Source organism: Lithobates pipiens, unplaced genomic scaffold (assembly GCF_037356315.1).
Source record: "Lithobates pipiens isolate NorthernLeopardFrog02 unplaced genomic scaffold, aLitPip1_a1.2 Scaffold_23, whole genome shotgun sequence".
NCBI classification, from domain to species: Eukaryota; Metazoa; Chordata; class Amphibia; order Anura; family Ranidae; genus Lithobates; species Lithobates pipiens.
This window is the reverse complement of record NW_027507785.1, coordinates 64,375,052-64,402,336: the sequence shown is the minus strand read 5'-3', so window position 1 is coordinate 64,402,336 and position 27,285 is coordinate 64,375,052. Positions and strand designations below refer to the sequence as shown.

At 43.2% G+C, this 27,285-nt stretch overlaps 1 protein-coding gene across 1 annotated transcript; it reads right to left on the bottom strand.

Annotated features, from left to right (window-relative positions):
- Positions 1 to 27,285, bottom strand: LOC143927600 (uncharacterized). The gene is made up of 6 exons (XM_077451757.1): positions 27,178 to 27,285; positions 18,505 to 19,698; positions 16,057 to 16,250; positions 7,149 to 7,516; positions 3,701 to 3,957; positions 1 to 1,557 (listed from the first exon to the last, which is right to left on the bottom strand). The coding sequence occupies exons 1-6, from the start codon at positions 27,248 to 27,250 to the stop codon at positions 1,400 to 1,402; spliced, it is 2,244 nt and encodes a 747-aa protein (XP_077307883.1). The 5' UTR covers positions 27,251 to 27,285; the 3' UTR covers positions 1 to 1,399.

Genomic DNA, 27,285 nt, shown 5'->3' with positions numbered 1-27,285 from the left:
TTCTTTTCATGCACACATTTTATTTTTTTTCCTTGTTTTTCCATAAACTTTGCACTTTAATTTACCAAAATCTGACAAAATCTGGTTGGTCATATTTCAGCAAAATGTAGTAATAATAAATAACTACAGTCATTGATATTGTTTTTACTGAACTGTAAATATCACATCTGTTATCTTGGTACAACCATTTTGGGAGTTTTCATTGTGAAAGGCGGTGACTAGACATGTGCATTTCATTTTTATGTTTTTTAGATGGAAATTTAATTTTCAAAAATTCAGATGTATATGAATCTTTGTAGGGACATAGAAACAAATGTCAACGAATCTGAAAAAAAATTATATCGAAATTAACAAAAGCATTTTCTTTATTCGTTTCATTCAGATGACATCACATGATGCGATATGTTGTGGAAATTGCGCCCCCCCCCCCCCATTCCCAATGCAAAAATGGCAGATACAAGAGGCAGCTTTTTCCTATAGAGTAATAAACCTCAAATACGTTTATTTGCACACTGGTACAATTTTCTCCAATTTTCCAATTTAGCACCAAAATTAAAGCTAAAGTGATATAAAAGACACAAATGAAAGCAGGTATGTAATCATTAATACTTCATTAAGTGTATTTATTAAATGCAAGCAGGGTAGCTATCTGAACCTGACCTGGTATCATGTAATCGTTGTATACAAATCACCCAAAAATATAGTGGCAGTATTATAATGTAAAAAGAATATTTATAAGCTGTCGGCACTACTGCCATAGTGGTTATCTATAAGGATATATACTGTATGCCTCCTGCATGTATCCTTACTCATCAAATGTCTCCCCTCTGTCTGTTGTGAGACCCGAAAAACTTCAGATTCTGTGGGTGGGTCTGTTGTCTGGAGCTCGGTGGGTGGAGTCGTGATGTCAGTAGACTCCCCGCCCACCTCTACACTCCCCTTGTCAACATGCATTTTCTCCTGTGTATTCCTTTCACTGAACTTCTGCTATGATCACTAACATCCAATCAAAACCCAGAAAAGTCACCACATGACTTCAGCATGCCCAATCATACTGAGGTGTGGAGCAGCCAATCCTGGGAGAGCTGGAGAAGAAAGGAGGAGGGGCTGAAGTACACAGAATGTCTCTCTCGGGCTCCTGCATGAGATATGTAACTCACCTGTTCACTCACAGCAAGGGGGGAAGAACTGTGAGTATCTCACTGAAAAAAGACAAGAGGGCTGCTCAGAGCTGGATTAACTCTTCGTGGCAAGACTGGACACAGATGACAGGAAATCCTATACTGTACAAGGTGCACGCCTTAATTAAAAAACAAACATTTCGGGTTTATCCACTTTAAGTTTAGCTTCAAAATGTGTGACTTTTGAGATAACAGTAATCATTGACTAATTTCCCAGTTCAGTGGCTGTTTTCCAGATCTGTGCATCCTTTTCTTTTGTAGTAATGTTTCTGTATCACCAAGGCCATCACCGACAGCATAGCAATGACAACAATCACGGCCACTAGCACTGAAGACGGGACTGTATGCAGGGTCTGGCTGTTCTGAAGCTGCTCTCCTGTAGAAGAAGAGGCAAGAGAAACTTTTAAAAACTGTACTTACTGAGATTATATAGACATTCAAGCGTATTCAATAAAGCAGTGCAAATAACTAATGATGATGGGCAAACCAGAGCAACCAATCAAATTTAATTTTATTTTATTCAGATCAGTGGAAGACTAAAGACTTGTGTCGAAGGGATTTTGTTTGCTTTCTTTATTTCCAGACAAGTTTATAAAATAAAAAAATAAAAAATGCTTAAAGCAAATCAGAAGGAGATCAACTGCAGGACAAATGCACATGTTAATGAATTCTGAATGGGCTCAAATTGATATTAAACGGATGCCATTGACATTAACTCCAAGCACATTGACACAAGCCCATAATTTTAAATTGGTTCAATCTCAGTAGCATCTTCTAGGGCAGTGATGGTGAACCTTGGCACTCTAGATGTTTTGGAACTACATTTCCCATCGTGCTCATGCACTCTTCAGTGTAGTTGAGCATCATGGGAAATGTAGTTCCAAAACATCTGGGGTGCCAAGGTTCGCCATCACTGTTCTAGGTGAACGCACCAGGAAGGCACCCTCCACTAAAGCTGGTCATGCACCAGTAGACTTTTGTTTCAACACTCATACAGAAATTCTGAAAAAAACTTTCATTATCAGCGAATTCGATCTTGCCACCATGAAGTCAACTCATTTTTGCTGGAAAGTCCTTAAAGCTGAATTCCAGGAATTCTGCAACTTTGCAAAAAGTGCAGGCACACTGTGAGTTAAGTCCAATTAGGTGCATGTCACCTCTGGGACTTATCTCTATTATTTATATGTGACGCGTTTATTGCACTCCCAGAAGACACGCTGAGTTCACATAATACAATGGCTTCTGTGAATTGGCAGAAGGAGGGGAGGGGTGGGCTTAGCAGTTCCAGTGGCTCTGCTCTTGAAGGAACTGAGACCCACAGTGTGCAGAGTTGGAGCTCCTGATGTTATCTTCCTGGGGCACAATAAACCTGCCCGATATGAATAATAGGGATAAGTCTATGAAGTAGAAGGCACCTCATTGGACTTAAAGAGGAAGTAAACCCTGATGGGTTTACTTCCTCTTTGATTCCCTGCAAAGGTAAAGCATAATGGACTACTGCGCTATCTTTAGCGCTGCTTTTCCCGTTGTTTTAGCAGCGCTATTCGGCCGCTAGCAGGGTGGTTTTAACCCCCGCTAGCGGCCGAAAATGGGTTAAATCCACCCACAAAATGCCGCTGTAGCATCGCTTTGCCGGCGGTATAGCATCGTTGCCCCATTGTTTTCAATGGGCAGGGGCGCTTTAGGAGCGGTGAGTTCACCGCTCATAATGCGTTCCAAAAAAGATGCTGGCAGGACTTTTTCTGCCAGCACACCACTCCAGTGTGAAAGCCCTCAGGTCTCTTTTGTACCTAGAACATGCTTATTACAATATGTACGAAAACTACATTCACAGTTAGAATATCGTTTGTTTGAGAAAAATAGTCAATTTTGTCCTTTTGAATATTCTCATCACTATGGTCAAAGGCAATTATTGATTTGACCCCACTAACCATTGGAAAATTGAGCGAATATTCAGAAAACAAAAAATTTAAGAGAAATTCTACTGGTGTATGGCCAGATTAACTTTACGTACAATGAGATCTGGATTGTTGTGCATTCCTTCCCCATCAGAGCTGTACAATTCAGATTTGATTTCAAGAATTCTGAATCTATATCAGTCTCTGGTTTATGACTCTGCTTGCTTTAGGTTGGACACAAGAGGTAGATACAATATCTCCCCAAGAATAATAGTAGGGAAGATATTCCCCAATGGTATTTCATAAATAATATTAAGTGACAATATTAAGTAAAATTGGATATCACTTGTTTTTATCAAGCCCTTGACAATAATCCTCATGGCAAGACGATCTTGAGTAATGCCATTGTCCTCAGAAGATAACTTGGACACTCTATCAGCTGGCTTGAAGGTCTGATAGAAGCTAAATAAAATCTTTCTGAGGATTTACAAGGTAGCAGAACTTTTTGTTTTCTGATCCCCGATCAGAACTAAATTCCTCTAAGCCCTAGTGCATCTTTCCAACATAAATGAAAATACATTTTTTTTTTAGAAGAGGACACAGTATGACAGTACGGCTCACCAGATTTAAAAACAACAGGTCCTTGAGATAACCTGGCTGAGCCCAGAAGAACCTTGGAGCTATAAACATCACGCTTCTGCCTTTTGGTGAGGCAGCCTTGAGTACAACGGTTTGGGGTGGTTTCATTATGACAGACGATGATGTTACAGGACAAATAGACTTGTCCAAAATTATAGAACTTGAAAACATGTAGACTGAAGCGTTGCATTCTTGTGCTGGGGACCTGATACATTTGTAAAGTAGAATCCACAGGACACCTAAAGGTAGAAAAAGCAAAATAAAGTTAAGGTCCCTTTGAATATCTTGATATTCCTTAAACGCTTGCCGACCGTATACTGTATATATACAGTGGCAAGGTGGCTCTCCTGTGCAAAATAACATGCCTGTACGTGACTCTGCACTTCCAGGTCTGGGACGCGCACGCGCGCCACCGGAGACCCACTCCCGCTGTGAAGGTTGTGATCCTGTGTTCCTACAAAGCAGGAATGCGGATCTCTGCCTTCCCACAGAACAAGCACCCCCCCTACACAGTTAGCATGCACTCCCTAGGCACACATTTAACCCTTTGATGGCCCCTGATGTTAACCCCTTCTCTGCCAGTGTCATTAATATAGTGACAGTGCATATATTTAGCACTGATCACTGTATTAGTGTCACTGGTCCCCAAAAAGTATCACTTAGTGTGCAATTTGTCCACCGCAATGTTGCAGTCCCGCTAAAAGTCGCCGATTGGCGCCATTACTAGTAAAAGTAAAAAATAAATAAATAAATATTACGTTAATCTATCCCATGGTTTGTAGACTAGTATACACTATAACTTTTGTGCAAACCAGTCAATATACACTTATTGACATTTTAAAAAAAAACAAGTAACAGAATACATATTGGATATATATATTGGATATAAGAAATTAGATAAAAAAATAAAAATGATTGTATTTGTTTTATAGCAGAAAGTAAGAAATCTTCTTTTTTTTTTTTTCAAAATTGTCGTTTTTTTTTGTTTATAGTGCAAAATAGACAAAAACAAAAAACACAGAGGTGATCAAATACCACCAAAAGAAAGCTCTATTTGTGGGGAAAAAAGGACATCAATTTTATTTGGGTACAGCGTCCCACGACCGCGCAATTGTCAGGCTGCATTCACACTGAGGTGCTTTACAGGTGCTATAGCGCTAATAATAGCGCCTGCATAGCGCCTGTAAAAAACCTTTCGCCAGTGGCTTTAACCCTTTTTCGGGGATAAAACCGCCCCGTGAGTGGCTGAATAGCTCTGCTAAGACATCGGTAAAGAGGTGCTATTTTTAGTGCTGCTATTTTTAGCACTGCTATTTTTAGCTAAAAATAGCAGTGCTAAAAATAGCAGCGCTAAAAATAGCGCCGCTTTACCGCCAACGCCCGCCCCAGTGTGAAAGTAGCTTTAAAGTAATGCAGTGCAGTAGGGCAAAAAATGGCCTGGTCATGAAGGGGATGAAACCTTCCAGAGGGCAAGTGGTTAAAATGTATTTACCTGTTGATCCTGACACACATTCAGTGCTTTCCTGTGCCCTGAGCACACTGCAGTAATAGTACAAGCAGCAACATTTTTTAATGATTTTAATGTTACTGTTTAATGCTTATTTTTATTCATTGTTGATGAAAGAGAACTTAGGCTGAGTTCATACTTATGCAAATTGGATGTGGTTTTCCACGCATTCAATTTGCATGACAGGAGAGTGTGACCAGCTCTCAATAGAGACAGTTCACACATCTCCGGGGTGGCAGCGGATCGCACAGCAGAAGGGTCCTGTGCGTCTTTGGCTCGTTTCTAGTCCGAGTTCAGGCAAAAATTCGCACCTAATTTGGACCTGGAAAGTGAACGGGGATGCACTGGACCCCCTGCTGTGCCCCGTGGTCACACATAGTTTGAAACCCAGCCTTAAAGTTTAATTCCAGTCAAATTCTAACTAAAGCTCAATCTACTTCCACCCCCATTCTAAGACTAATCTATCTAGCCTGTAAAAGAAAGGATGTACATACTTACTTTATTTTGAAGCTGGTTCGGTCACATGACCGGCTTCCAGCATTGGCTTCAGTGTAGAGGAGGGACAGCTGGCTGCCCCATAGTTAGTCTATGAGTGATGTCATTGGCCAGGCTCTAGCAAATGTGGTTGCCTCTCCCAGACACTGAAGCCGGCACTGGGACCCGATCACGTGACCTGATCAGAGCGGCTTCAGGATACATAAGCATAAGCATCTTTTCTTTTACAGGGTAGATAAAATATTCTTGGAATGGGGGTGGGAGTAGATTTAGCCTTAGGGGTTGATTAGGCAAATTGACTATGCACGTTGCAAAGTTGCACTGTGCAAGAGCAATTGCTCTAGAGCAGGGGTCTCCAAACTTTTCAAATAAAGGGCCAGTTTATTGTCCTTCAGACTTTAGGAGGGCCAGATTGTGCCCAGCGATGGGCAGAAAAAGGTCCCAGGCCTGGCATCAGTGAGAATAAACATGGCCTTGGGGTTGGTGGTCAATAGGAGGAGGAGTAGTGCCCCTAATTAGTAGCAGGAATAGTATCCCGTCATTGGTATTGGTGGAAGAAATAGTGCTCAATTGTTGCTTTCAGTGGGATGAATAGTGCCCCGAGGGCCAGATAAAGGCTAGCAAAGGGCCACATCTGGCCCTCGGGCTGCAGTTTGGAGACACCTTCTCTAAAGCTTTGTAAATGAGGGGAAGCACTGCTGACTTCTATCATGTAATCATGTGCAAGCAATCATGCTATAGCTAGAACTTACTGTTGACTGACCACTACCTCTTCTATTCCAAGGTTCCAAGATTACCAAGTTAAAGGCTTTACAGACACTTTAAAAGGTCCCAGTCTTAAAGCGGTTGTGTACCACTAGACGTTTTTTTATACTAGCACATTATGTGAAACTTACGTTAAAACGAAGTTCTCCAGCGCCACAATATCATCGCTGCAGCCGCTTTCATCTTCACCCGTCTTGCTTCCGGGTCTTGTGCTCTGGCCCTGTGACTGGTCGGAGCCACGATGACGTCAGTTCTGGACGGCATAGGGCTCGGAAGGAATGGCACGGATGGCCATTCCTTCAGAGCGCATGTGCCAGTAATGTCACTGGCTGAATTTAATGTAAATATCTCCTAAATGGTGTCCGTTTAGGACATATTTACACTACCCATAGGTAAGCCTTATTATAGGCTTACCTATAGGTAAAAGTCAGTAAAGGAAGTTTACTTGCTCTTTAAGCTTTTGTGTATGTCCTCCATATGCACATTTTTTATCACTAAGTTGTTCTTGTTTTCTTTTAGATAGTTGTTGTCATGCACTGTGGTCCTGAATGGTCTTTATGTCAAATTGTTTTAAAGCTATACGCCATATTATATATTTCTATAGATGTTGTACCACAGTGCCATTGGCATTAGTATCACAGGTATAACATTTGTATCAGTTACCCTTGTTGGATGACATTGTAATTCTCCTGTGTGTTCTCTAGTGATGGAGACGCTTTGCAGTTTTCTACAAATATCTGAAAGCCTTCATCATCAGACTGGACTTCAAACTCCACATATAGCCAACCATGGAGGTCAACCTCGTAAGGAAATGTTGTGATTGGATCTGTGAAGGCTTCACTCTGGTAGAGCTTCAGGGAGATGAGATATTGACCCTGGGAAACCACGTTGGTAACTTGAGGAAAAAAATTAAAACCAAAAGTCTCATTGGTCGCCATTTCACATCTCAGCGGGATTTCAATCCGATGGACTTCAGTTCCTGGGACTGTTCCATAGACAGTATTGACATGCACTATCTTTTCATCTTCATTCTGCATGGAAAGATATTACATTCACTTATCAAAAAAATTTAAAACTGGTATAGTAACCATTTATGCAAAATATTTTTTAAAAGGTACTAGCCCCATTACCAAGGAGGGCATGGTGGGACTTTTATATAAATATACAGATGGATCTGTTTTGCGCATTGCATTGACTACAATTCCAGCAGTCAACCTGCATATCAGACTGATAAAAAAACTTCAGCCAACTATCTAGTAGCTTTTTACTTCCAAGGTTCATGGCTCTTTGAGATATAACTGCTAGTTTAGGAATGATAATGGCACTGTAAGGCTCATTCATATAAACTGGAAAAACCAAAAGAAGAATGAAAGTTGAGCTGTTGCTCAGAATCAATTTTTCCTTGAAAATTCCAACAATTTAAAGGGGTTGTAAAGGTAAAAGTTGTTTTACCTTAATGCATTCTATGCATCAAGGTGAAAAAGCATCCGATTAATGCCAGCCCCCGCTTTACTTACCTGACCCTTAAAACTCCCACTCTTGACCCCAACTTCCTCTGCACTGCTCAGCCTGGCTGTTGATTGGCAGCAGCATGTCAGGACCTGGACTTGAACCCAGGACCTCATCTGTTTCTGGCAATGAACCTTCTCACTGAGCTATCTGAGATGCTGGACAGTGCCTTGTCAGATCCTTTAGACAACCCTGCCTTGTACCTTGAATTCAGCTGAACCTTGAACTCTTTGCTCCTCCCATGAACTTCCTGATATAAGCCATGTCTCTGCACTTCCTCCTTGCCAGAATATTGTGCTATCTCCAGCCTGTATCTCGCTCCTGTCTTCCTTGCTGCCGTTTATATTTGCTACTGCTCGTTATCGACCCTTGGCTTGTTCCACGACTACGCTTCTGCCTGATCCTAACCTGCAACAACTCGTTACCGACCTTTAGGCTTGCTTACTGACCATGCTTCTGTTTGATCCTTACCTGCTCATCCGCTACTGAACCTCCGGCTTGCTCACCTCCTGGTGGGGCGATCCTGAGGACCGCGACCTGGTACTAACATGCAGCTAAATCCATCTCCACCATCTGGAGCTCTGGTGAAAACCGGTTAGTACTTAGACTCCGCACCTCAGGTGAGCCTGTGTCATCTGCCAGGGTGACTGCCTGTGTACCTATCCTGCTGGTTAGTGGTAGTCCTGCAACTGCTATAGCAATTGGTCTTCGAGCCTGACCCCTGATCGTGACAGAATATTCTGGCCAATAACATGGAGGCCACTATAGCAAATGCTGTGGCTCCGTTCAGGCAGCAAATCGCAGAGCTGCAGGAGTTCGGTGTCACTTACCAAGAAAAATTCTCCATACTGAAAGGTGTGGTGAAGGAGCAGCACGAAGAGATCCGTGCTCTGACAAAACAATTGCTGGATCTACGTTCCCGAGGTGATACTAATGCACACATGCCTCACCCACCCAAGTTTAATGGCGACCGCCACCATTACAGAGGTTTTCTTAACCAGTGTTGCATCTATTTCCAGATGCGATCCCATGCATTCATTTCTGAAAGACAGAAGGTAATGTTTGTTATCAACCTCCTGACTGTGGAAGCTCTAGCCTGGGCCTCTCTCTATATCGAACAAGACATTGACATGCTGAATAATTTCCAGACTTTCGAAGATGCAATGAATCAAGTTTTTGATGATCCCAACCTCTGCGCTACGGCTGAAGCAAAGCTGCATAGTTTATGGCAGGGTAAATGCTCTGTTGCTGAGTACACAGCTGAATCCAGATGTTGGATGGCAGATACCACTTGGAACATAGTAGCGCAAAAAAGTCAGTTCCGCTAAGGGCTTTCTGAACAGGTAAAAGATGAGCTTGCCAGAGTAGAGACTCCTAATGATCTTGAAGCCTTCATCCAACTATGTATTCGAGTTGATCAGGGGCTTACAGAAAGGAGGAAGGAGAGGCTGGGAATGTTTGGAACTGGAAGTAATGGTGGCATGCGTTTCTCTGCTAGTCAATTTGCTCAGAAGGATCCAAGAGTTTCTCCAGATTCTGACACAGCTGAACCTATGCAGGTTGATGAAATTAAGACATCCATTTCTTTTCAGGAGAAAGAAAGAAGACGTTCGGAGAACCTCTGTCTATATTATGGAGACTCTGGGCATTACGCAGTTAACTGCCCTAACAAGGTTAGAAGCACAATTGTGGCGACTGATGTGATCCTGCCTGAACAAATCAACTCTATTACCCAGTCTATCTCCCCATTGATTCTCGAAGAAAATAAAGTAAATTCTCCACTGTCTCATTTTGTCATCCCTATTAAGCTTATTTCTGAGGGCCGTGAAATCCCTAGCACTGCTATGCTGGACTCTGGGGCTGGAAGAAACTTTCTGGACATAGAGTTTGCCCACCGCAATAACATTCAAGCCAGAAATACATCTGCTCCTATTGAGATGGAGACGGTTGATGGTTCACCCTTATCCTCAGGACCTTTTACCCATAAAACAGTTCCTCTGGTAACACAGTTTGAGGCTGACCATCATGAGACCATCAGCTTTCAGTTGATCACATCACCCAAATTTCCTGTAATTTTCGACATTCCTTGGTTCTCCACTCACAATCCCTCTATCAACTGGGGAACACGGACCATAGATTTCACATCTTCCCACTGCAAGGAACACTGTAGGGAATCTTACCAAACAAGTTCCCCACTGGTCAAGGAATTGCAAGTTGGTGTGGTAACTACCCAGTCATATCACAACTTGCCTCCACAATACCATGCGTTCCAGGATGTCTGTGATAAGAAAAATGCAGATCAATTACCTCCTCACCGCCCATATGATTGCCCCATTGAGCTGCTCCCAGGGGCTGAAATACCTTTTCGGCCGCCTTTTTAATCTGTCAGAACCTGAATTAAAAGTGCTCAGGGAGTGGCTTGATGAAAATTTAGAGAAGGCTTTTATTATACACTCAGCATCTCCTGCAGGAGCAGCCCTATTCTTTGTTGAAAAGAAAGACTCCATACATTGATTACAGGCACATAAATAAGGTCACTATTAAAAAATGTTATCCACTCCCCTTGATCTCGGAAATGTTGGAAAGACTTCGTTCTGCCAAAGTGTTTACAAAACTTGACCTACGGGGGGCATATAACCTGGTCCGCATTCGTCCAGGAGACGAATGGAAAACTGCCTTTAGGACCAGATATGGACATTTGGAGTCCTTGGGCATGCCTTTTGGTCTCTGCAATGCCCCTGCAACCTTTCAACACTTCATAAACAATGTTTTTGGAGATCTGTTGGACCAATTTGTCATTGCTTATCTGGATGACATCCTTATCTTTTCCGATAACCTAGAAGAGCACCGCAAGCATGTTTGCACTGTCTTTGAAAGATTAAGGCAGAATCAACTTTACATCAAACTGGAGAAGTGTGAGTTTGAACAAGCCCAGATCCAGTTCTTAGGGTATATTATCACTCCAGATGGAGTGAGCATAGATCCCGAGAAGATTAAAGCAGTGGTAGATTGGCCTGCCCCTGGAAACATTAAGGAAATCCAACGATTTGTCGGGTGTGTTAACTTTTGCAGAAAATTCATACGGAACTTCTCTAAGGTGATAGCTCCAATTACCCAACTAACAAAGAAAGGGGTGCCCTTTGTGTAGTCAGCTGAGGCACAGGCTGCTTTTGGAAAGTTAAAAACTCCTTTTACTTCTTCACCAGTATTGGTACATCCCAATCCTGACATTTATAGTGGAAGTGGAGGCTTCAGACTCTGCCGTGGGAGCTATCCTCTCTCAATGACGTGGTGAAAAGTTGCAGCTTCATCCTTGCAATTACTTCTCTCATTTAATGTCTTTAGCCAAAAGAAATTATGATATTGGTAATAAGGAGTTACTGGCAATTAAGGAAGCATTTTCTGAATGGAGGCATTTGCTGGAAGGCGTAAGCATCCTGTGACCGTTCTCACAGATCATAAGAATCTGGAATTTATTTGTTCTGCCAAGAGATTGTCTTCTAGGCAAGCACATTGGTCATTTTTCTTTTCCAGGTTCAATTTTATTATCTCATATCGACCTGGGTCAAGGAATGGTAAGGCTGATGCCTTATCACAAATGTTGTCTGGGCTTCTCCAGGAAAATAACCCCGAATACACAGTCCTGCTTCAAAAGAACTTTCTAGGTGCCACAAGTTCTAAAGAACTCTTGAGTCTCCTCAAGGAAGGGTATGAGAATGACCCACTCCTCAAAAATCCTCCTATGGACATCATCCTTGAGTACATAAATGGCTTCTGGACTCAAGCACATCGCCTCTATGTACCTAAAGTTGCTTGGGTTGAAGTCCTCAAGTTAGTTCATGACTCCAAACTTGCTGGACATTTTGGAGTTTCTAAGACAGAGGAACTTTTATCCCGTTCCTTTTGGTGGCCTGGGTACAAAAGAGATGTCAAAGGTTATGTAGCCTCGTGCCTGGTCTGTGCTCGCAATAAGACACCCCAAGCTTCTCCTTTGGGGTTGCTCCAGCCACTCCCTGTCCCATCAAGACCATGGGGATCAATTTCTATGGACTTTGGAGTCGATTTACCCCCTTCTAAAGAAATGACCACTATCTTGGTTGTTATTGACCGCTTCATGAAGATGGCTTACTTTATACAGGTCAAGGGGGTACCCTCTGCAGAACAAACTGCAGAGTTGATGGTTCTAGAAATCTATAGACTACATGGAATCCAGAAGATGTAGTTTCTGACAGAGGAGTACAGTTCACTTCAAAATTTTGGAAAACCTTTTGCTCAGCTCTAGGAGTAACAATGAATCTATCTTATGCTTTTCATCCTCAGTCTAATGGTCAGACTGAGAGGACCAATCAAACGTAAAAGCAGTACCTTCGATGTTGTGTTAATTATCTTCAGGATGACTGGGTGGACTATCTTCCTACAGCGGAGTTTGCTTACAACAATTCTAAACATAGCTCCACCTCTCAGACCCCTTTTTTCCTAAATACCGGGCATCGTCCAGCTTTTATCCCTGATCTCCCTATCTCAACTCCGATTCCTGCTGTTACCAACAGATTAACTGCTTTACAGGAGATCCAGGAGAAATTGATCGAGACTTTGAGGGAAGCTCAGGAAAGTTACAAGAAGGCTGCAGATAGACATCACAGAGCACGTCCTACCTTTCATGTGGGTGATCAAGTTTGGTTATCTACTAAAAATCTGAAGGTTCATGTTCCATCTGCAAAGTTGGGACAAAAGTTTGTGGGACCTTTCCAGATTTGGGCCCAGATCAACCCAGTCGCCTTTCGCCTAAAACTTCCAGCCAATATGAAGATTCACCCTGTGTTTCACATATCAAACCTTTTCAGGAAAATACTTTTTCTGGAAAAATTCTTCCACCCCCTCCACCTGTTAAGGTACAGGGTGAAGAAGAATATGTGGTGGAGAAAATTCTTGATTCCAGGATCTATAGGAACAAATTGCAATATCTGGTTCAATGGGAAGGATATGGGCCAGAAGAAAATTCTTGGGAGCCTGAGCAGAATGTTCATGCTCCTAGATTAACAAGAGAATTCCACCAGAGATTCCCTCACAAACCAGGCCCTAAGAAGTCCAGTGAACGTCCTGGGAGGAGGGGAGTACTGTCAGGACCTGGACCTGAATCTGGGACCTCAGCTGTGTCTGGCAATGAATCTTCTCACTGAGCTATCTGAGATGCTGGACAGTGCCTTGTCAGATCATTTAGTCAACCCTGCCTTGTAGTTTGATTTCAGCTGAACCTTGAACTCTTTGCTCCTCCCATGAATTTCCTGTTATAAGCCATGTCTCTGCACTTCCTCCTTGCCAGAATAATGTGCTATCTCCAACCTGTATCTCGCTCCTGTCTTCCCTGCTGCCGTTTATATTTGCTACTGCTCATTATCAACCCTTGGCTTGTTCCACGACTACGCTTCTGCCTGATCCCAACCTGCAACAACTCATTACCGACCTTTTGGCTTGCTTACTTACCATGCTTCTGTTTGATCCTTACTTGCTCATCTGCTACTGAACCCCGGCTTGCTCACCTCCTGGTGGGGCGAACCTGAGGACCGCGACCTGGTACTAACACGCAGCTAAATACATCTCCACCATCAGGAGCTCTGGTGAAAACCGGTTAGTACTTAGACTCCGCACCTCAGGTGAGCCTGTGTCATCTGCCAGGGTGACTGCCTGTGTGCCTATCCTGCTGGTTAGTGGTATTGCTGCAACTGCTATAGCAATTGGCTCGCGCTGCTGTCAATCACATCCAATGACGCGGCGTGCCGGGGGGTGGGGCCAAGTGATACAGCGAGCGGCTACCGCCGGCGGCTGTATCACTGGAGCGCGCCCGCAAGCACTCCACACCATGTGAGGGGGCTCACTTGAAGTTGTGGAGTCCTTGCAGGGAGGAGCCGAGACAGCTGCCGAGGGACCCCAGAAGAGCAGGTTCGGGGCCACTCTGTGCAAAACGAGCTGCACAGTGGAGGAAAGTATAATATGTTTGTTATTTAAAAAAAAAAAAAATACCTTTAGTGATCCTTTAACTTCTGCTCAGTTCTATAGTAAGAGCTTTCAGTGATGAAATTGAGAAAAGTTCTGGACAGCCGCACTCCAAAAAGTAGCCTTTATTCACCAAGAAAAATCAAAAATACATGCCACAGTGTGAAACGCGTCAGTTCTTCTGTACGTTCTGCATGTATTTTTGATTTTTCTTGATGTATAAAGGCTACTTTTTGGAGTGTGGCTGTCCAGAACTTTTCTCAATTTCATTTCTATACTCATTGCCAGCACCTGTGGCTTCTACACTAGAGGAGAGGTTGGTTCCAATTTGATTTACCTGGAGCGGTGATATCCCTTCCCAGAGGCTTCCAGTGGACAGCCTCTCAACAACAGGGAATCTCAGACCATGATAGAAACACTGGGTGGATGGATACACCTACAGGATCAAGAGAACACACGGGTGGTGCCAAACTAAGTGCAGCTTTAAATGTACTGAGACATGCTAGTTATTTGGCAACTCACCTGCGACGAAAAAAAAATAATCAGAGCCGTTGGTGGCCTTTTCCAAAGCACAACCTTGGCAGCCAGCAAGTCTGGAACCGTCTCTCTCTCTCTCTCTCTAGAAGAGGTGTTCAGGCAACAGTCTCTCTCCTGAGAATTCTCTAGGGCCTACTCACTTTGACCCAGGCAATCTGAAGACCTCCTCTCAGCTTCAGCTTGACTCTGACTTGAATTCTCCCAGGAAGATGCTCTCTGGGTGTTGCCCTGAATGTTCCTGTGACTTTAGGGGTGATCCTATAGCTCCTTACTGAGTGAGAATCATCCCAAACTTCTTAAGGCTCCTCCTAATGCCACATACACACAGTCGGATTTTCCAATGGGAAATGTTAGATGTGAGCGTGTTGTCGGAAAGTCTGACCATGTGTATGCTCCATGGAATATTTGCTGTCAAACTTTCTGCCAACAAATGTTGGCTAGCAGCTTCTCAAATTTTCTGCCAACAAAACTTTGTTATCGGAAAGTCCGATCGTGTGTACACAAGTCCGTCGCACAAAAGTTCAAGCATGCTCGGAATCAAGCAGAAGGTGCTTCACTGGCTATCGAACTTCCTTTTTCCTCGGCTCATCGTACGTCTTGTACGTCACCGCCTTCCCACGTTGATAATTGTTGGCCAACATTTGTGTGACTGTGTGTGTGCAAGACAAGTTTGAGCCAACAACCTTCGAAAAAAAATCTTTGGCGGAAAGTCCAATCGTGTGTACGCGGCATTTGCCTTGGAAGGTTTAACAGCATTTCTAGGCTGGGTTACTCTTCTCGACCAGGGATTGGCTGAGACTGTAAGGCCAGCTGTGACTTTGCCCTCTCCTTCTAATTGTTTCCAGAAAATTATGGAAAGGCAGGGGGAGACAGGCAAGACCTAGAAGAGTGCTACATATGTATTCCGTGAGTGGTCGGCTCAAGCCTCTTCTAAAACATGCAGTATGGAAAGTCCGAATGTCAGGCTGGATGACAGCTTAGACAAAGAAGTTGAAACCAACAAGGTGGCAGAGGGCTTCTGTGGGATGCAGAGCAGACTGCAAGTGTCATTATCAGCACATCAGGGGAGCAGAGCAATGCATTTTAAGACCACCCAAGCCTCTTTTTAAAGCTTTAACTGTCACTTGCCATTTGTATTTTCATCATAATAAATACGTTCATATACTACACTCAGATTGCGCCCTGCTGTTCTTCTGAAAGCTGACAGGTTGTCTAACCTTTCCCTGCATTATCTAAAAGAAATTGACTAGACATTTAAAGCTCCTTGGCCATAAACTGTAACCGTGGTCATAAAAAAAAAAAAAAAGAAATGGGACAAGTATATACGAGTGAACATAGGAATGATCGTCTGAATTGATTAGAGTTCTTTATAAACCTTATGGAGGCACTGAATTGAATAATTAAATACATGTAAAAGATGGAATCCCTGATGATCAGATTTACTACACAAAATAATCCAGTTATTGAAAATTCCAGTAAATCAAAGTCTCAAAAATTGGATGTATGTCAAAGATAAAACCATGCAGCTCACCAAAACTTTGGATCCACATCTGTTGAAAGGAACATTAATAACCACAAAATTCCCTTCCAGAGTTCCCCGACAAGAGGGCTCTTCAAGGTGGACATCAGACACACTTAATTTAGCTTCGGTGACCAAGCTGAGTGGCAGATAGAATTCGCCTCCATTTGGTAAGCAGTTCAATCCAGGTGGACCCACTGGCCCGTCTGTTTAGTAGGAAAAAACTAGCATATTAGCCAAAAGTAAATATGTGATGATCAGTTATTACTCAGAAGTTGATGCTTTGAGTATGGGGCACAATTAAGATCAGACTCATGCTATGTCTGTTATATTCTAGTAGGGATCATGTTGCAGTGAGAAAGGGTTGCCCTTTTAGATCTTCCCTGCTGTCTGGATTATGGTTTAAATGTGGCTAATGACCCAGTGCCTTCATGAAGACTGTGAGATCATCCTCGAGCCCTTGTTCACACTGCCGTAGCTTCAAAGTCGTGCAACTTTGAATCTGACGTCTCTTCATCATGGCTTGCATACGACTTCTTTAACGGAAGTCAATGCAAGTCATGTTAAACTTGCACCAAATTAGTGCAGGAACCTTTTTCTAAGTTGGAGCGACTTGAGTCGCACCAATTCGATTCCATTGCCGTTAATGGGGTGCAACTTGTCACTTTGAACTCTCAAGTCAAATGACAAGTGACGGCAGTGTGAACCAGGGCTGAGTGAGCAGACTCACTGCCCAAGTTATATAAGGCGACGTCATTTTATGATGAAACGCGCGTCGGGTGGACAGGACATGCTGACGTCATCGCCTTTGATCTCTGAGGGAATGGCCGTTCGCAAGCTGGCCGGTTATCCATGTTGTTTTTATCTCTACACTTGTAAGTGAGTTTTTTTTTTACCTTTCTTATTAAAGTACATATGCCAGTATTACACTATCGGAGGTTCCCTTCTTTCTATTTTTGGGTGAAATCTGACACATACTTGATTTGGCAACATCTTAATTCTGGTCCATTGATCTGGTCCATTGATCTATCAATCATGTTGTGTTCTTGTGGTTTGGCGCTCTCTGAGCTGTTTGTCCCGGACCATCTAGGATAAAGGCCCTGGCTGGGTGTATAGCCGCAAGCGAGTTTTGCTTGCCTTCTGGTAAGCGTGCATTCCTTTATGGTGTTAAGCACTTTTTGGTGATGGAAGATTGCACTCATATCACTTCAATTGTTTGATAATTTGGACTTTATTCATTTATATATATTTTTGGGACTTTTTTACCTTTTTATTATCGCCTACTTTTTTCATCTAATTCACAATTATTTGGTTTGTAATCATTTCTTATTGGTCAATATTGCGTATTTCTCATTCAATTTGAACAACACCGGTTCACTATTGGTGCTTTTCATTTTTAGCGCAACTATTTTTTATTTGATTTTTGATTTTTTTATATAAGGTAATTATTTGTTAGTTATTTGTCTGTGCAAAGCTTAGATTTATTTCATTTGCTGTCCTGGGGATACAACAGGAGATGAGAGGAAATGTTCCCAAAGAGAGGAGAACTCTCAGTTTAGAGAGTTGTCACCAGAACATTTTTTCCCATTGGATTATTTACTCTCACTTCTTGCTGTGATGACATTTTGGATTTTTCTATGAGTTAGTGACAATGGACACCAGGACGAATAGGGCGAATCTGCCCAGCCAGGGCACAATAAAAAAAAAAAGTTCATAGTGACTACTCTATCTAAGCTAAAAAAAAAAAGATGTTTTTCCTTTACACACAAACTAAAAACAATGTATTTCCCTGGATATCTAGTCTCCTCTTCCATTAAATATTGATGGAAAACACGGACTTCAAGCCTATAGACATTAATTATGAATGCTGAGTACCTATAAGCCCTTGTACACACGGTCGGATAATCTGTCGGATTGCGTCTTATCGGACCGTGTCGTCAGATAAACCGACTGTGTGTGGTATGCATCGGACTGATTCCGTCCGAATCTCCGCCCGACCCAATTTTCCAACATGTTGGAAATATTTCCCGACCAACTGGGCCGGACGGACCTAATCCGATCATGTGTAGAGCATTTTCATCGGACCAAGTGCCACGCATGCTCAGATCAAATTCCTACATCAAAGCTATTGTCTACTAGCCTGAACGTAGTCCCATCGTAACGAAATTATGTCATCGCGTTCTGAAAGATCGGATTTTTCACCAACTTGGCCCGACCGTGTGTATGCAACAGTTTCGGACAAGTTTCGACAGACAAAATCCGACAGGCAAAATCCGACGGATTTGGTTTTGGAAATCTCCGACCGTGTGTACAGGGGCTGAGAGATTTTCATGTTGTCCATCAAACTTTCCTAAAGAGACTTCCCAGCTTCTAAATCCATTAATCTTATTGGCGACTACTCTACCCCAACTAAAAAAATTATTTTTCTTTTACACATATTTAAAAAAAAAAAATAATTACCTGGATATTTGGTCTCCTGTCCCATTGAATATCCATAGGAAACACGGACTTCTAGCCCATAGACATAAATTATGAATGCTGAGTAACTATGATAGACTTCATGTTGTCTGTCAACCTTTCCTAAAGAGACTTCCCAACTTCTAAATCCGTTTATCTCGTTGGTGGTAAACGTATACTGATCCAAAGGTTTATTATCAAGGTAGAACCCAGTGTCTGAAGATGCTTTGGACACAATCGTGATGTAATTGTTATATAAAGCTTCTGTGACAAATTTGTAGTATTTTCTGCTTAGCTGAATGGGAGGAACAATGACTAAAAAAGGGTCATATTCTCCTGGATATGTCCTGTCTTGGAAAAGATATGAAACCATGACAGGTTGTGATGCAGTCACAAAAGCACTCTTCTCCAAAAAGAAATTTACATGGGATCCTGGCTGAAGGCTGTACTCAGTTTGGTTAACACTCACTATAGTGTCCGGCAGTGCAGCCACTATATCAATAATGTCTTTTGAATTATTGGCCAATGGAAACACCACAAAAGATGTTCCCCAGTTATGCACAGGTTCTAGTTGTTCAAATATGAAATCGCATTTTGTGGTGGGACCATAATGACATTTGTTACCACTGAAAACAGCTACCGGTATTGAGGACACCACCTTGGTGCCGGTTAACTCGCTGAAAGTTTGAAAGTGGATGGCTTGCTGGGGTTCGAGAAAAATGGAGAAGGTGTCTCCAGGATTGTAAGGCTGTCCATCGAATTCAACAGATCCTGTGAATGTAATGTTCACGCTGGCGGTATTGCCTGCACCGTTAGCCACGGCAAATTGATTATAAGACCCTGGACCAGGTGTGAAGATATAGTACTCTGTACCCAGGTCTTCAACGGGGAGAACAAGACCAGCGTCAGCAGTGTAGTTTAATGAATTGAAGGCAAATACGGATAAAGCGGCATCTGATGTCACCTTCACGACTTTGGAAGAGATTTGATTTCTATAAATCATGTACTGAGAGTCCAAGGTCACCGGGATGGTGCTGTTTCTTTCGATGGACACTGTCTGGTAGAAATGAGGGTCTGATACACTGACATTGACTACAGCTGCTTTATCATAAGTGGTAAGATACAGAATAAAGTATGCACCACTGTCTGGAGAGAAGTTTTCCATAAATAATGTGACAAACTCTTTTTGAGCATAACCTGATGAAATAGAAAAAACAAATACCTAGTTTAAACTACACCAAATAGCTCTTCATATCTTCATAAATAAAGTTGTAAATATTGGGGTTTTGTGGACTACCAATATTTTTTCTTCAGTGATAGTCATACAGTAACTTTCCATAGATACACATTTATGAATTGCTAGGGTTCTGGATAAGATGCCAACTGGCCAAACTTCCAATGCAGAACTCATTTTCTCAACAGTAATACACTATACCCCAATGATTCCCACCAGCAAGCCAGGTTTTACCTTAGTAGGCTAACAGAGTTGTTCTAATAGGCCAACCTATTACATGGCAGTCTCTGTCTCTTATGCCGCGTACACACGATCAAACAATCCGGTGGAAAAGTCAGGCGGACTCAAGTCCGCCGGACAATCCGCCCGTGTGTAGGCTCGGGCGGACTTTTTTACCCAAAAGTCCAGCGGACTAAGATTGGAGTTTTGCACATCAATCTGTCCTCCACACTCGCATTTCGGCGGAGAGTACTGCCGTGTGTGTGGCAGTCCGCCGTACTTTTGAAATGAACAGACTTTTCCCGCCCGGAGAAAAGTCCGCTCATTTTGAGCGCGGCTCCAGGTAGCCGGGACCAGAGAAGGAGGCGCCGCTGGCCCCGTCACCTGGTATGGACTTAAAGGGGAATCTCTACACCGAAAAAACGGCGTGGGGATCCGCCCCTAGGTCCATATCAGACCCTTATCCGAGCACGCTACCCGGCCGGCCAGGAAAGGGGGGAGATGAGCGAGCGGGTGGCTCCCGGATTCCGATAAGCCCCCCGCCCGCAGACCCCGACAACCAACGGCTAGGGTTGTTGGGAAGAGGCCCTTGTCCTCATCAACATGGGGACAAGGTGCTTTGCCTTCCCCAAGGCACCCCCCATGTTGAGGGCACGCGGCCTGGTATGGCTCAAGAGGGGGGGGTCGCTCGCCCCCCCTTTCCTGGCCGGCCGGGTAGTGTGCTCGGATAAGGGTCTGATATGGACCTGGGGGGGACCCCCACGCCGTTTTCTCGGCATAGGGATTCCCCTTTAAGTCCATACCAGGTGACCGGGCCAGTGACGCCTCTTCGCTGGTCCCGGCTACCTAGAGCCGCGCTCAAAATGAACGGACTTTCCTCCGTGTGTGTGGGTGAGTCCGTTCATTTCAAAAGTACGGCGGATAGTCCGGCGGATTTAGTCCGCCATACCTAGTCCGCCGCAAAAGTACTGTGTGTGGGCAGGTAGCTCGTTTGGAAAGTCCGGCGGACAGTCTGATACGTGTGTACGCAGAATTACAATATCTAGCACAGTAGTCTTGCTAACTGAGAAATAAAGGAATCAAAAACCAATCCAAGCAGTCACACAATATCTTACCGTGGGTTGCAAGCTGGCATCAAAAAGTGATTCCTCAACACCCTCAATTGATAAAATAACATCATACAACATACAGTGGTGTGAAAAAGTGTTTGCCCCCTTCCTCATTTCCTGTTCCTTTGCATGTTTGTCACACTTAAGTGTTTCGGAACATCAAACCAATTTAAACAATAGTCAAGGACAACACAAGTAAACACAAAATGCAATTTGTAAATGAAGGTGTTTATTATTAAAGGTGAAAAAAAATCCAAACCATCATGGCCCTGTGTGAAAAAGTGATTGCCCCCTAAACCTAATAACTGGTTGGGCCACCCTTAGCAGCAACAACTGCAACCAAGCGTTTGCGATAACGTGCAATGAGGCTTTTACAGCGTCCTGGAGGAATTTTGGCCCACTCATCTTTGCAGAATTGTCCTAATTCAGTTACATTAGAGGGTTTTCGAGCATGAACGGCCTTTTTAAGGTCATACCACAACATCTCAATAGGATTCAGGTCAGGACTTTGGCTAGGCCACTCCAAAGTCTTCATTTTGTTTTTCTTCAGCCATTCGGTGGTGGACTTGCTGGTGTGTTTAGGATCATTGTCCTGTTGCAGAACCCAAGTTCGTTTCAGCTTGAGTACACGAACAGATGGTCGGACATTCTCCTTCAGGATCTCTTGGTAGACAGCAGAATTCATAGTTCCTTTTATCACGGCAAGTCTTCCAGGTCCTGAAGCAGCAAAACAGCCCCAGACCATCACACTACCACCACCATATTTTACTGTTGGTATAATGTTCTTTTTATGAAATGCAGTGTTCCTTCTACGCCAGATATACTTGGACACACACCTTCCAAAGAGTTCCACTTTTGTCTCATCGGTCCACAGAATGTTGTCCCAAAAGTCTGGGGGATCATCAAGATGTGTTGTGGAGAAATTGAGACGAGCTTTGATGTTCTTTTTGCTCAGCAGTGGTTTTCTCCTTGGAACTCTGCCATGCAGGCCATTTTTTCCCAGTCTTTTCCTGATGGTGGAGGCATGAACGCTGACCTTAACTGAGGCAAGTGAGGCCTGCAGTTCCTTGGACGTTGTTGTGGGGTCTTTTGTGACCTCTTGGATGAGTCGTCGCTGCGCTCTTGGAGTAATTTTGGGCGGCCGGCCACTCCTGGGAAGGTTCACCACTGTTCCATGTCTTCGCCATTTGTGGATAATGGCTCTCACTGTGGTTCGCTGGATTCCCAAAGCTTTGGAAATGGCTTTATAACCCTTTCCAGACTGATAGATCTCAATTACTTTCTTTCTCAATTGTTCCTGAATTTCTTTGGGTCTCGGCATGATGTGTAGCTTTTAAGGATCTTCTGGTGGACCTTACTGTGTCAAGCAGCTCCTATTTAAGTGATGCCTTGATTGTGAACAGGTGTGGCAATAATCAGGCCTGGGTGTGGCTAGAGAAATTGAACTCAGGTGTGGACAACCACAGTTATAGTATGTTTTAACAAGGGGGGCAATCACTTTTTCACACAGGGCCATGATGGTTTGGATTTTTTTTTCACCTTTAATAATAAACACCTTCATTTACAAATTGCATTTTGTGTTTACTTGTGTTGTCCTTGACTATTGTTTAAATTGGTTTGATGTTCCGAAACACTTAAGTGTGACAAACATGCAAAGGAACAGGAAATGAGGAAGGGGGCAAACACTTTTTCACACCACTGTACATATATGTAGGAAGGTGCCATTTATTTCCTCCACTGCAGGTGGCACTCAACTGCAGTGGCTCTGCAGCTGGAGAGGAGGTTAGGAGGAACCAGGTTCCTCTATGGTTTCCTGGGCCACTGGGGAAGCAATACGGTTGGAAGTCGGTGCCCCGTGTGACTCCGGCAGCCATCTTAGATCAGGCAGAGCCTATATAAGGCCCTGGCTCCCAGGTTTGGTGCGCTTTATGCAAGCTGGTAGTGCAGGGAAAGGTACCCCGTCTGTTAGAGACAGTACTAGTGGTAGGGAAAGGTTCCTGATGAGGAGGGAAAGCATAGGGTCACATCTCTACTGGACATCTTCTGAATAGGACACAAAGTGGCCAGGTCGCATTCTGCCCCTCTCTACATATGCTGCCATTCTGGCCAGAACCCACTCTGTTCACATCGCTGTAACTGCGAGTGTATCTTGTTGAGCAATCTTCCCACTGTGATTGTTGTGAACTGTTGCTGCATTGCTTTAATACAAGTATCTCACCTGACTGTGAATTATTGCTGCCTCACCACACTGCACCCCGCCTACATGTATAAGTGTAAAATGCCACATTGTGCCAAAGATGTTATAAAAAATGAATAAGACCTTCTGGGAAATAAAGTTCAAAATTACACATACAGTATCTCACAAAAGTGAGTACACCCCTCACATTTTTGTAAATATTTTATTATATCTTTTCATGTGGCAACACTAAAGAAATGACACTTTGCTACAATGTAAAGTAGTGAGTGTACAGCTTATATAACAGTGTAAATTTGCTGTCCGCTCAAAATAACTCAACACACAGCCATTAATGTTTAAACCGCTGGCAACAAAAAAGTGAGTACACCCCTAAGTGAAAATGTCCGAATTGGGCCCAATTAGCCATTTTTCCTCCCCGGGGTCATGTGACTCATTAGTGTTACAAGGTCTCAGGTGTGAATGGGGAGCAGGTGTGTTCAATTTGGTGTTATCGCTCTCACTCTCTCATACTGGTCACTGGAAGTTCAACATGGCACCTCTTGACACAAAACTGAGGATCAAAAAAAAAAAGAATTGTTGCTCTACATAAAGATGGCCTAGATTGACAAGACTCTGAAACTGAGCTGCAGCACAGTGGCCAAGACCAAGCACTAGTTTTAATATTATTACTCATGCTAATTGACCTATTTCTCATATGGCTGCATCTAATAGGGCCGTCTCTAACAAGGCAGCTGCATGCATAAAACCTTCTATGAATACAGCATTATTTTAGCAATCTGTGACTAAAGCAAGGACTAGTCACTGATAGTCATTCCTTATCATTATATGGCATTATATTATGGAGTCTCCCTCTTACAGGATATTCTCCAACAGGTCGGAGGTAATATCTTTTAAATATGGTGGTCCTTCACATATCAATGGTTGCTGTGTAACAAGGGTCCCCCTTAGCAGGGCAGTCTCTCCCAGGGAAGTCTATCTTTTAGGGCAACACGCTCTCCTTGCTCCAAATGACAAGAGTCAAATGACCTTGTCAAAAACTCCTACACCACCTCCCGAATCACAGCCACCCTAAATCTTTTGAGGCTCACAATCACCTGTACTCCCTCAGACTTATAACTAAATGCACATTTCTTCCAATGCCCACAGATACCCACAGAGACCACCCTCTGACCCCAAACTGATATTCACCAGTACCAGATCCATGTCAAATTACCCCATACTGATGGGTACCCATATCCCCAGTTGACTCATGACCACCTACACAACCATTCCCTAGGCTCATGGCCATCATGCCTCAAATTATGGCCATATCTACTAGACACACACCAAACCCCAAGACTCAATCATTGGCACAACATCTAAATATTGGATGGTAGCGCACACAAGGGTCAATAATCACCTGTTGCCAGCTCGTTTTCCTCAGACAGGGGGATACTTTTAACCCAAACCTTGACTGACAAGCACTTGTGACTGATGGCCCCAGCCACACACTACATAACAACTGAGGAAGGATGGAAATTAGAAAAGAGAAGAAGAAAGCATATATAAATATGAATGAATATGATATGGATTCTGGTCCCTCATATCTGACAGACCATTGTGAATGGTAATAAGTGTTTCTTATCCCCAGTTTAATTACTCTGCCCTAAAACGTAGAATTATATTATCAGCTGTAACATGTAACATCCATGTTACAACAAGGAACAACATGTAAAATATATGCGCATAGTTCTATTTGTTTTTTTCAAACTTAACAACATTATTTTATTTTTTAATTATATTACTTAATTATAGTACATTATGTCTACTATAATTTAAACTCATACTAAAATCTAGACTTGAAACGTAGCTAAACATTCAGTTTTAAATACCGGTAGCTAAACACATTCCAGATGAATCAAACAAAAGGTGTACAAAGCCTTAACGTTGGTTTTCCTTAGAAAGTAGCCACAGCCTGAATGGAAAAACATCTCTCCTGCCAGCATTCTGTTGAAAAGGACCCTTGCCTTTTAGCCTTTTAGCTCTGAATCAGCAGAGGGCATTTGGGAAATCTGCAGAGAAACCACTGCTTCCACACAGAGTGCAAGGGGATAGGATTTTCTGCTCTGGCTGCTTCCCAAAGAAAACCAACTGTTATGCCCTGTACACGCGGCCAGACATTCCAACGACAAAATCCATCGGATTTTTTCCGACGACAAAATCAGTCGGATTTTTTCCGACGGATTTTGGGCCAAAATTGTCTTGCATACACAAGGTTGCACAAAGTTGTCGTAAAATCCGATCGTTCTGAACGAGGTGACGTACAACACGTACGTCGGCACTATAAACAGGCCAGTAGCCAATATCTTCCGTCTCTTAATTTCTTCTGAGTATGTGTGGCACTTTGTGCGTCGGATTTGTCTACACACGATTGGATTTAAACGATCGGATTTTGTTGTTGGAAAATTTTAGATCCTGCTCTCAAACTTTTTGTGTGGGAAATTCCGACGGAAAACGTCCAATGGAGCCCACACACGATTGGAATTTCCCACAGCACAATCCAATCGCACTTTTTCCGTCGTAAAATCCGACCGTGTGTACAGGGCATTAGACCTTGCATGCCTTTTTTATGCACGTTTAAGATCAGAGATCACACTGGACTGACTCACTCAAGTTAAGGGTCTGTGACTGGGTAATAGTGGAGGCGGGTAGGGAGAGTTCACTCCCGGTAATTCCAGCCTAGCTAAACAGAAGGGTGGCAGTAAACCCTTTTGAGGGGCTTGTGCTGCTACCTCTGGGTACAGCCTCAAGGTCGTTTCCACATATACTTGTAAGGGTAGGTAAAAGGAGTGCCCGATATCGATAAGAAGCAAAATAGAGCTAAATATATAGTCATTTTATTGAAAGAAATTACAAATTATCAAGCGTGTTTTGAGGAACAGCGACTCCCCCTTCTTCAGGACTGTTGTGTGCTAGTGGTAAGTAGGGATATATCTCAAACTTGTGTCTATGACACCGTAATCGCAATGATTGTGGTTTCTTCTTGCAGAGGTAGCACCTGGAATATATTTAACCGATTTATGTTAAAAATTCAGTTGGGCTTCAAGAACAGACAAAATCTTGAGAGCAGACTCCACTATTTTAAAGAAACCTTTACTAAAGAAAGTGCGGGGCTGCCATGCAGATTCATTGCCCTGTGTATTTTTGGGGGTTCTGACTTTAGTGTGACTGTGTCAGAAATAATTTTAGCTAAGGACAGCCAAACATTATCAGTAGGAAGTCAGACATGCAATTTTTGTTGTATTTCTATTGGTACAGTATAGGTTTCCTTTAAAACTGAAACTATTAAAAACTATCTAAAACTTTGACATTAAAAATAGTCTGAACAGCCCTCTCCTGTACTGTGAATGTTGGCTTTTTCTTGGCTGTTCCCCACCCAAAATCATCTTGATCTGTTAAGCCTTGTACACACGGTCGGAGAATCCGTCGGAATGTGTCCTATCGGACCGTGTCGTCGGATAATCCGACTGTGTGTGGTCTGCATTGGACTGATTCCGTCCGAATCTCCGTCAGACCCAATTTTCCAACATGTTGGAAATATTTCCCAACCAACTGGGCCGGTTGGACCTAATCCGATCATGTGTAGAGCATTTTGATCGGACCAAGTGCCACGCATGCTCAGATCAAATTCCTACATCAAAGCTATTGGCTACTAGCCTGAATGTAGTCCCATCGTAACGAAATTACGTCATCATGTTCTGAAAGATCTGATTTTTCGCCAACTTTGTCCGACCGTGTGTATGCAACAGTTTCGGACAAGATCCGACGGACAAAATCCGACGGGCAGAATCCGACGGATTTGGTTGTGGAAATCTCCGACCGTGTATACAGGGGTTAAGTACTCTCAATGGATCAGGTCATGAAAACACCGGACTCACCGGAGCTCAGGAGTCCCATCAGAAGGAAGAACAGGAAAGCATTTCTCCCAACCGTTACTCTTTCGAGGCCCATTGTCTCCGCTGTCTGCAGTTATTGCCATTGACGAT

Excerpts from the sequence above, each read along its gene's own strand:
- LOC143927600 (XM_077451757.1), bottom strand. The coding sequence starts at position 27,250 with ATGGGCCTCGAAAGAGTAACGGTTGGGAGAAATGCTTTCCTGTTCTTC. Across the intron at positions 16,251-18,504 it reads ACAGGAGACCAAATATCCAG|ACGGGCCAGTGGGTCCACCT; the intron begins GTAATTATTTTT and ends CCTACTAAACAG. Across the intron at positions 7,517-16,056 it reads GATGTGGATCCAAAGTTTTG|AATGAAGATGAAAAGATAGT; the intron begins GTGAGCTGCATG and ends CTTTCCATGCAG.